The sequence below is a fragment of the Calonectris borealis genome, chromosome 1 (assembly GCF_964195595.1).
Source record: "Calonectris borealis chromosome 1, bCalBor7.hap1.2, whole genome shotgun sequence".
In the NCBI taxonomy this organism is placed as follows: domain Eukaryota; kingdom Metazoa; phylum Chordata; class Aves; order Procellariiformes; family Procellariidae; genus Calonectris; species Calonectris borealis.
Genome location: NC_134312.1, coordinates 122762381 through 122772352, shown reverse-complemented (window position 1 = coordinate 122772352; position 9972 = coordinate 122762381). Strand labels below are relative to the sequence as shown.

Below are 9972 nucleotides of genomic sequence, written 5' to 3'. Positions count from 1 at the left end.
TTCCTATTATATTTTTCTTAAACAAGTGGAAAGCAGTATTTGTTTGATTCCCTCTATGCGTCCAAAATGTCAACACAAAAATCTCATACAGAAACAACCGCTGGAATACTGTGCCTGGGGAAGGGAAAACCTGCAGAGAACATTGTTCACAAAGTCTCCCCCCGCTGGCATCTGGTTCGTCCAAAACATGTCTCTGCTGTAGCCGCAAACCGAAGGGTAAAAACGAAAAGTGCATCTCAACCCCTAACTCTCATTTCTGCTTTTAGAAGAAGAAAGCACCGCTGTCAAATTTGTGAACACTGCAACAATCCGCAGAGAAACATTTCATAAAATGGTTTTTGTGTGTAAGTGTCAACGAGGGCAAAATGGGGCAGGCAGAAACACAACCAAGAGGTAACAACTCCTCCCCACACCCCACAAGTTCACCCCATCACATCACTAGAAAACCAACAGAAGCAGAAGGGGCATTTATTACCACTCCCTTTCAGCAGGACCAAGTTCTTAAATGCTTTCTGAAGATGAAAAATGGCAGGATCCATAAGCCAGATATTGCATGCCTCCTTGTGGAGGCTTGAAGATTACACATTCTTTCACTTCTTATTTCTGATAGCGTCTAACAAACCACATTAATCATAAACTTCTATTCACTTGGCTGAAACTAGCAAACCCCTCAGCAGCTCCAAACAGCCCTATGAAAGGAAAGGAAAAACCCAGCTTGGCAGACAAATGTCTCTATTAATCTCTAAACACACATGGAATTTCCCTCCAAATTTACACTGGCTGAAAGCCAAGATGACAATCTTACATCTTCCATCAAACTTAAAGGATCTTCTATTAATAAAAAAAATTTTAAAACGTGTGTGGCAAAGGCTTGTACTCAGCACATTACTGTGAAATTAGAGAGAATAAAAAAAAAGAAAGGCAATTCTGGTGCCTGATTCTTTCTCCCTTAAAAAACATTATCTCTGAATGATGGAAAAAAAAGAAGGGTAAAAAGATGCTTTAAAATGTGATTATTTGTGAAAATAAAATTTTGTCTTTGATTTCCCCAATGCATATCTGTTTGTCCCATCCCCACTAAATGCCCAAGCTTCCAGCACTGTATGGGTAGCTCGCTTTTTTAACTACCTTGAAAAATGTTTCAGGCACTGAGGAGGAGCTGGTTCCTTAGTTGCTCTCGTTACAACTCCCAGTCCTAGCCCTCAAACAGTCACCGATATTGAGACCATCATTTTAGAGTAGTACTGTTATTTAGCAGATGAGATGTCATGTCAAATTAGGTGAGCTTTTCGATTTGCACACTTGATTCTAAGCATGTGCTACTGGGATAATCCAACCTGGAAGCCACCAGGTCAGGGATCCACATGACCACCGCTGCATCTGCTTAGAAAGGTACACAGCAGATTAGTAGTCTTCATTATTTGGGTATCTGGATTCAAGAAAGTGTCAGAGGCAACATCTGGATGATCTACCAACCAATTTGCAACAGCTGGTCACTGCATGATAGTAGCAATTTCTTGAAAAATCACCTTTTTCCTCAGGACACCTGAATCTAAGATTCAGAATCTAAGAAAGCTTTAGTCCACCACAGCTGCACTTACTAGGAACTGCAGACATGAGAAACCCTGAATACATATACACAACCTGCTGTGGTGAGGGGAGCTAATGGAAAGATTTAGCTCTCGGTCCCTGATGGGAAGAGTTGAGCTCAATTTACATCACTTTTACAGCAGAGGAAGGTACCGTTAACACAGGCAGCAGCTGTTCTCCCTCTACTCCAGGGATTTCAATACCATCTCTGTTTTTTGATACTTTATGTTACCAAATTTCTTTTAGAACTCCTGCAGATGTACGAAAGACACACATTTTAAAATGTCACTACATTTTATATGGATAATGACCTCCCATACTCTGCTAAACCTCTGTGTATAAAATTGATATTAAAAACACACACTTAGGTACAAGCAAAGCTTATGGAGGAAAGGCTTTATTTGCACTGAATCACATAGTAATTAAATACACAGTATTTAAAATTCTCTTTCTTACCAACTTGGTACTGAAAATTTCCTAAAGAATTTGATGCACAAGCAAAAAAGTTTCAGAATATGTCCAAACTGCACTTTATGAACCATGCCTGCTACCATGATGACTTGGTTTCTGTGTATTTCTTTGTACCCACGCTGCAGTTTGTGATCTGCACAAGAAATCTCTATGAAATCCTCCAAGAAAACAGTGCCATGTTTGAAGCTCAAATTCAGATCTTCTAAATACTGATGTGATTTTTAGTGACAAAAAAACAAAACACACACTAAGAGGCTCCAGAAGCAAAAACACTGAGAAGGATGAGCATGCCAACCACTCATATTCAAGCTTCATTTCTCCTCTTTGCTCCCCCCAATAGAAAAAATTTAATTCCACATCCCTAGCAAGTCTTCAGCCACAGACAGTATTTACCATACTCCAACCCAATCTAAGGCTTGCAGATTTCGTTTACGAAACACACAATTCACCCTTAGAAATATGGGTTCCCTTCAGCACGTCTGTCATGTAAAAGGAATTTTAATACAAGGTAAGGGGTGTCATTTTGTTTGTTAGTTTGAATTCGAGAAATGTTGCTTCCTGCTGAATAGAAAGGTGACAAATAACTTGGAAGGGGGGGAAGCAGACTCTGCTGGATTCTATACGGAAAAAATGTCTGAGACGTGAAGAGAACTGAAAAGCAGAAAAACTGCTAGAATATATCAACCAGCGTAAGTTATGAGAGGCAGCTGTCAAACAAAAGTCAAGGGACAAGGATAAGATAAAGGCAGAAATTTATTTATTTATACATCATTATTCCAGACATTCAATAACATTTCTTTGGAGAAAACTTTATTACCCTAAAGCAGGGAAAGGAAGGATAATTTGAGACTTTTTTCCATCCATTACTAGTCATGCAACTACTTTAACATGGATACTATCCTTAAAAATTGTGCGTCACATCAGCGGATATTTTTTCCTTCGTTTCAAGACCTTTTTAGCTACAATGGGCCAATGGATGAATTTTTCAAAGTGCTAGTGTTGTGACAGTTAAGCTGTATCCTGCTGCTGATTGATATTCAGAATGGCTCCTTTGTGAAATGGAGAAACAAAACATTAATCTTTTAATTAATACCAAGCTAAAATTACGATGTGGAAGATGACTATTCCTTTGACAGCTGATCCTGGCTTTTAGTTCACAGATACAGGCCTGAGCACATAAACCTTGAACCACGCGCTAATTCCTCTCTACTCCCATTCTTCACCCACTAGATATACTGCCACTGCATCTGCTATATTCCCACAACACACCGGAAAGGGCCTTTGGTCTCTTTTTGCCCCCACAGAAACGATTGGGCACTGGTGCATCGGGAGGATACAGTCACACACCTCTCTCCAGCTGAAAAGGCTCAAACAAATGCTCTGTGTCTCAGGCCAGACTGCTTGTACTTTGTAAGCCCTTCGGCAGGCCCCTCTCTCAGAAAGGGCGCGGAAAACCCTGCAGCTGGGAATCAGTCAGCTTCGTATCAGCACTCACTGGAGTGTGAACAGGACAAGCAGGTGAAAACGTTTCCATTGGTCCATATTATATTTGATACTACACCCTAAATTTAAACATTTCTGATTTTTTTTTTATTTGCCTGTTAATTTTAGCACATTCTTTACCATGGCCCCAATGCCATCGAAGATATTATGTAATTCTGCTTCACACATAAATGCTGGGGTAGTCACCACCTTGTTTTTTGTATCCACATGAGCTTCGTAAAAGGGAGTTAAGGAAAACACAGCCTATGTGTCACTTGCAGATGCTGTCTGCAAAATAAATCTGACAAAACCTCACAACTCCATTATCCTATAAAAAAGCACCTCCAAATATATTATACCATCCAGCTGTACAGACAGCTGCAACCTATAATCCAAGATACTAGAAGCTATTTTTGTCAGAAATACAAACACTGCAAGTGCAATCTGTGGGAATGCTGGCACTCAGAAACACAAGAAAACCTACAAAACTTACTGACTGTAATAAAATGTCTCTGAGTACAGTTTGATTACAGCATTAGCCTTCAGGAAAAGGAAAAACAACATCTCAAAGAGAACTAACCAAATGTAACTCATTCCAGTTTTATGTGCAAATTCACTCAGCATTTACTGCATCACCAGGTGTCCAAGGGAGTTCTACGGCAACGACTGAGAACAACTTCTAACTCCACAGCTGTGTACAGAGGACAATCGTTTCTAATCACGCACTGTATTACATGCTATCTGCTGTACGCTGTATATTCCCACTACACTGTAAATGGAAAAGTATAGATCCTGCATGTATTCATTACTGTAATGACACATTACTAAACTGTCTCTCAACATGAAAATTAACAGGGAAGGATATAGTTACGTCTTTCACACAATGCTTTCCTCCCAGTTCTTTAATGGCTCCTGCAGTCCCAGCATAAGGCCACTTGCCACCTTCCTCTTCTTCATGGCCCACGGTTACTTCAGCACCAGAGAGAACCTTTGCTGCCAACACTGGTGAAATGCAGCAAAGACTGCAACAAAAGGAATTAGAAGAGCGATTCTATGCTGGCACTCTTTCAAAACTTGGTCATAAATGAAAAGATTCAAATGGGTATGGTCTTACAAATTTGAAAGGCATCACAAGGCAACTTCCACTCAAGATTTTCTTAGCCTCTTTTTCCACAAACACCTACACACACCCATCTTGAAAAACACATTTAAAAAAATACGCCACAACTGATACAAAACCAAGGATGTTTTTTCTAGCTCCAACAATTACAACTGTACATTTCCACAAAACATACCTTGTCTCCATGCTCACACCATAAAACAAATGCCCCTTCAACTAGCATACGTACCCAATAGGTTTGCCTGCTTTGTGGAAGTCTTTCAAGACACGTTCAACTTCTCTGTTCACCTTGCAATCTTTCCCATCAACAGCAAAGGTAGATCTGCCACAAGAAGAAACTTTATGCATACCTCAGTATAAACCTACAAATAGAGATGCCTATCTGCCCTGAGACCAGCTCTCAAGGCTCATCACAAACTTCATAGCTTCTAAAAGGTGGCTGAAAACTGCTGTAGTTGACCAGCAGTGCCTTAGCCAAAATGACTCACTTCCAAGGCTTTGGTATGTCAGAAAGTTCCTTACTTGATATAAACATCTAGAAATAAGAATTATCAAATCAGCTTTCTAGGATTACTGAGAAGTGGAACAGCAATGTTCTCAAAGAAGAAAAACACGTAAGAAGAAAAAGGAAGTAACATTCAGGTTTCTCAAAGCCAACATCAGTAACAAGATGATCCGTGTTCCACATGGCTAGCAAGAATTTTTTTTTCCCCTTTTTTTTTTTGAACTAGCTATTGTTTTATCTTTACTAATGCAAGAGGGGACTTTTTGCTAGGAAGACATGAAGAAACAGAATAATAACACTAGGAACACCTAAAACTAATGAAGTTTTACCTTCACTTCTCTCAGTAAGGCCCAAAAAGAATCACCACAAGGGTGGGGGAAAAAAGACTTCTGCATTACCTAAACTCCAGAATTCTCACCAACATTGATCGGAAAAGTGACAATGCCACTAAGAATCATGACTGGAAACCATCATGAACAGCACAACTCAACTCCAACACTTTGAAAGGAGTTTTCCTTATTAAGTAGTGGTTACATATATAGTAAATAACGCCATTTATTGCTTCCTGATTTTATTGTGTGAATCATAGTTGATTATGAACAGTTGATCATGAATATTTAGTTGAGGAGTCTAATGCTTAGTTGGCACTCACAAGTTTTTAGCAGCTCCAAATCCACCAGGGAATATCACAGCATCATGGTCTACTGTAGTAAGCTTAGCCAGGCTTGCAATTTTACCACGAGCAATTCTTGCAGATTCCACTAAAACGTTCCTTGAAGAACCAGAAATAAAATAATGAGATGAATTAAGCATCTGCGCACAGAAGAGCATAAAGAAAGTTTTGGCAGAGGAAGAGGAGGGGGAGGAAGGGAGGAAGCAAGAAGAACAGTGATACTCAATAACTTAAGCTGTCGATGCTTCTGAAATACTACTACTGGGAAACGCAGGCATTAAGAGACTGTATATAATCAAGTCCAGAAAACTCGTTTAATATTTTCTCTCCAATCAAATTATCAGCTAGCATAAAGCTACTAAAGCCAGTCAGCAAAGTGCTACAAGTGCAGTTACAGCCTGCTGTGTCTGAAGAATGCCTAAAGACTGAGACTCAGCAGTGATGGAAAACACATTAAACAGACTTTACCTTGATTCAGCTTCAGCTGGTTGCCCTTTACTGTGGTCAATGACATGCATCTGAGGAACATCTGGAGCATACATCTGAACCTCAGCTCCCCCACGACTAAGGTGTACCAGTATGCTACAAAAACGGAGATAAAATGTGCTGAAAACTTTATGAGAGAGGCTTTATCTGGCCTCTAAGTCTTGCTACAAATATTCCACCACCTGATTTTGAAAGAAGAGGAAAACCACACATCCTACCAAAGCACACTGAGCATGTAGCAGCAAAATCCCTGTATGTAACACCAAAGTGCAAAGCAGAACAGAAAGTCAGTTTGGAGGCAGGGTCGGTAAGCTAGAGACAAATTTCTTTGTTCAGTGCTCTTATGCAGGCAACGAGGAACAATATAAACTTCCTCTCTCATTGCAAGTCCCCAGGTGTTATAGAAGAGTCCCACGATTAACATACCTATGTGTACATTTAATCTAGGTCTAGGTGAAACATCTCCTAGCAATTAACACTAAGAGTTAATAATTCAACTTGAGTATTAACAATTCTAGGGTTAGATTTAGCCTCAGGAACAGAAATTCGAAGTGATTATGAAATGAAGTCTTTACTTAACTCTCTTGAGATTGATTCTGGAACTCTGAATTTCTGTTTCTGAAGGAAAGACAGTCTCTCTCAAACTCATTGCTCTGGCATCGCATGCATTGTGCTGCATCTTTGGACAATCACTGATTACTGCAAGAACGCGGCCTCAGCTCCCAATTATGCTGTGAGAAAACTGTGAAGCTTCATCATACATCTTTCAGGGCAATTTTGATGGCCAGAGAGAGCAAAACTGAATTCAACAGACCGTAACGTAAAGGAGAATTTTCTGGAACCTACAGTTTCATAAAGCAACTTACGCTGAGGCCTCATGGATTTCTGTGCCATCGTAGACACCACAACCAGATAGGACCTGCAGTAAGAAAATCAAGAGAGTATTTCAGGTGATACAAAACTTCCTACAGGATCTTTCACGAGCCTTGTAAGATTTAAAAAAAAAAACCAACAAACAACAATAAACCTTCCTCCACCTCCCAAAAAAACCCAACTTAGCAACAAGCTCTTTACTAAGCCAGTCAACATCATGCTATTAGCACTGGTGTCGCCATTTGACATACTGCAGAACTGGCATTTCCTATTTATAGCTACCCATCACAGACCGGTCTCAGAAATAACTAGTATTTATTTATTGGCTTGTGCATTTATTCCTCAGAGTTAACAAACTGACATGATATCCTTAGGTATGTTTTTATTGTGCACAAAATGGGTTATTCTGAGTGTCATACGTCTATTTATGAAGTGTCCAAATCCGTGTGAAATGCCTTCTCATCCAGATGCACATCAAACAGAAGCGGGAGAGAAGTGCCCTTCAAGGTGGCACTTAGGATAAACTATTTTACCTGCTGGTGTATTTTGCCTGAGGATCCGCATCAGGGATCAATAGCTAAATCACTTTTAATCCAACTATGCTATATTAGCCATACTTTTCCTATTTACTATCGTAATAATACTTTCAGTTTGTTTATACACACTGGAGAATAAAAAGCACAAAGCAATCAGCTATTCTTGTGTGGGTGGAGAGAGTCTTTCACAAAGTAGAAGGACAAAAACATTTTTAAAAAACCCAGGGAAAAAAGCGATTTTAAGAACAAAACAAAACCAAAAAAATCCAAAGGATTATCTAGTTCCTGAAAGTATATATGTGAACTCTTGTGGGGGTTTTTTTGTTTGGTTGTTTGTTTTGAAAGAAAAAAAAAAACACAGTTAAAGAGAGTCCATTTATTAACTTTACTCTCTTCCCTCCTGGTTTTATCTCAGTTTTTAGAAGCTTGAAAGTTTTTAATCACAGACACATGAACAGAAACTCACAACTGAAACTTAGTTAGAAATGTTGGACTTGAACGGGCTTTCAGATCACAACACCCAGTCCTCTGCTCTCACAGGCATGACATCCTACCATCACTTCACCAAATAAGTAAGGATCCATGAACGCGTTTCTATCCATGTTAATCCTAACTACAGTTCTGCTGCTCTGATATTTAAGAGCCGCCTTCTACTTTCCAACTTTTTATTTTATCTTTCATTTAATTTAGACTGAATAAACAATACTTAGACTGAATAGACTGTGCTAAAGTTATCTTCTGTAAGCAACACTTTTTAAATGTTTTTGAAATTCACTGAAACCAAAGTACTAAAACACTATCCTCTTCTGTTATTTCAGTACCTGCTGCTTAGTGACAAGTCTGTCTTCTACCATAGTCAGAAATTTACGTCACCAATGTCAACAGTTACATTTGTTTTCCACTCTCTCTTTAAAAAGCTGTGATTTGCTAAAATGACAGCATTCCTGGTACGTTACCTTTTAGACATTTGGATCGGTATTCTGCCCATTCCCAAGACAACTCTGCCCCAAAGAGATGATTACTTCATGCAGGTAACGCCTTCTTATTTCTTCACATTTTATGCCGTCAAGACTAGGCAAAGCTCGAGCTCCAAAGACTGTCCATTGAGCTCCAAAACTGCGTATCCATTTCGGATGCTACCTACAGCCTAAATTTTCCTTTGGGAACCTGTAGCTCTCCATCTCCTCCCTTTCTTCCATATTTTTAACATGCTCTACCTCCTTCCTGCAGAAGAGCATAACCCAGATTAAGTATTTTCCTGTATGCTGCCAGTAACTCCCCCAATTACACTACAAATTATTTCACGTTCAGCTCTTTATAACTCAACTCCGGGCCAATAACAACTATACAGAAGCAAATTTTTACGTGTTTCCCACTCCTGGACTGCCTCCCTCCAAGTTACTCAATTCTAAACAGCTTTAACTTCTCAATTTCAGCTTTCCCTCGCTTTTCCAGCTGCCGCACCCACCAGGCGAGCCCTTCCTCGGCCCGACGCCACGCCAAACCCTCCCACCTCCACCCGCCCCACCGCCGGAGCGAACTCAGTTGCACGGGCGCCCTTCCGTCGGCACGGGGCTGAGGGTGGACCGGGACAGCCAAGCAGTAAAAAAACCTTTCTCCTCGGGGCTGCTGCGCTGCACCGGGCCCTCCCAGCCCGCGGCCGCCGGGGCCTCCTCCCGGCGCGGCGCGGCCCCGCGGCCGTTACTCACCACAGCGACGCGGGCGGCGCGGTGGTGCCGAGCGGAGCAGTGGAAGGAGGCGAGGCCGCCGGGCGCTGCCCGCCGCAGCGCGGTGCAGAGGGCCGGCCCGCAGGAGACCAGCATGGCGGCGGGCAGCGGAGCGAGGGCGGAGGGGCGGCGGAGCGGGGGGCCGGGCGGGCCGCTGAGGGCGGGCCGCGCCCCGAGGCCGCTGCGCCGTGGCGGCGCCGGCGGGGTCGCCCCCTGGAGGCGGGGAGGGGCAGCGCCCGCCCGCCGCCCGCGGCGGGGCCTGCAGGCCCTTGGTCCCTTCCCCGGCCTTGCTTAGTAATAATCATAGAGGTGGTTAGTATAAACAAGTAAAGCGCGCACGGAAATAAATCCTCGGGGCTTGTTTTGAACACAAGCCTGGCAGCACCAGGTTCCTCTTACAAGGTGCGCACAGCCCGAGCGTGGCGGGGGTGCACCAGTACAAGGGCAGCAAGAAGCTATGGAGACTACCGCTGCTAATTAAATCAGGATAAACAAACCAACATACAGGG

General features: G+C 41.9%; 1 protein-coding gene across 1 annotated transcript; it reads right to left on the bottom strand.

Moving 5' to 3' along the window:
- Positions 1-2796: 2796 nt before the first annotated feature.
- Positions 2797-9619, bottom strand: GATD3 (glutamine amidotransferase class 1 domain containing 3). The gene is made up of 7 exons (XM_075173717.1): positions 9446-9619; positions 7194-7246; positions 6310-6423; positions 5821-5940; positions 4893-4985; positions 4409-4565; positions 2797-3780 (listed from the first exon to the last, which is right to left on the bottom strand). The coding sequence occupies exons 1-7, from the start codon at positions 9557-9559 to the stop codon at positions 3652-3654; spliced, it is 780 nt and encodes a 259-aa protein (XP_075029818.1). The 5' UTR covers positions 9560-9619; the 3' UTR covers positions 2797-3651.
- Between the last annotated feature and the right edge of the window lie 353 nt (positions 9620-9972).

What these genes read in the sequence shown, in the direction of transcription:
- GATD3 (XM_075173717.1), bottom strand. Translation starts at nt 9,559, where the DNA reads ATGCTGGTCTCCTGCGGGCCGGCCCTCTGCACCGCGCTGCGGCGGGCA. An exon ending in TTTGGAGCTGCTAAAAACTT is followed by an intron (nt 4,986 to 5,820) that starts GTGAGTGCCAAC and finishes TTCTTGTGGCAG; the next exon opens with ATCTACCTTTGCTGTTGATG. An exon ending in AAAGCAGGCAAACCTATTGG is followed by an intron (nt 4,566 to 4,892) that starts GTACGTATGCTA and finishes CTTTTGTTGCAG; the next exon opens with TCTTTGCTGCATTTCACCAG.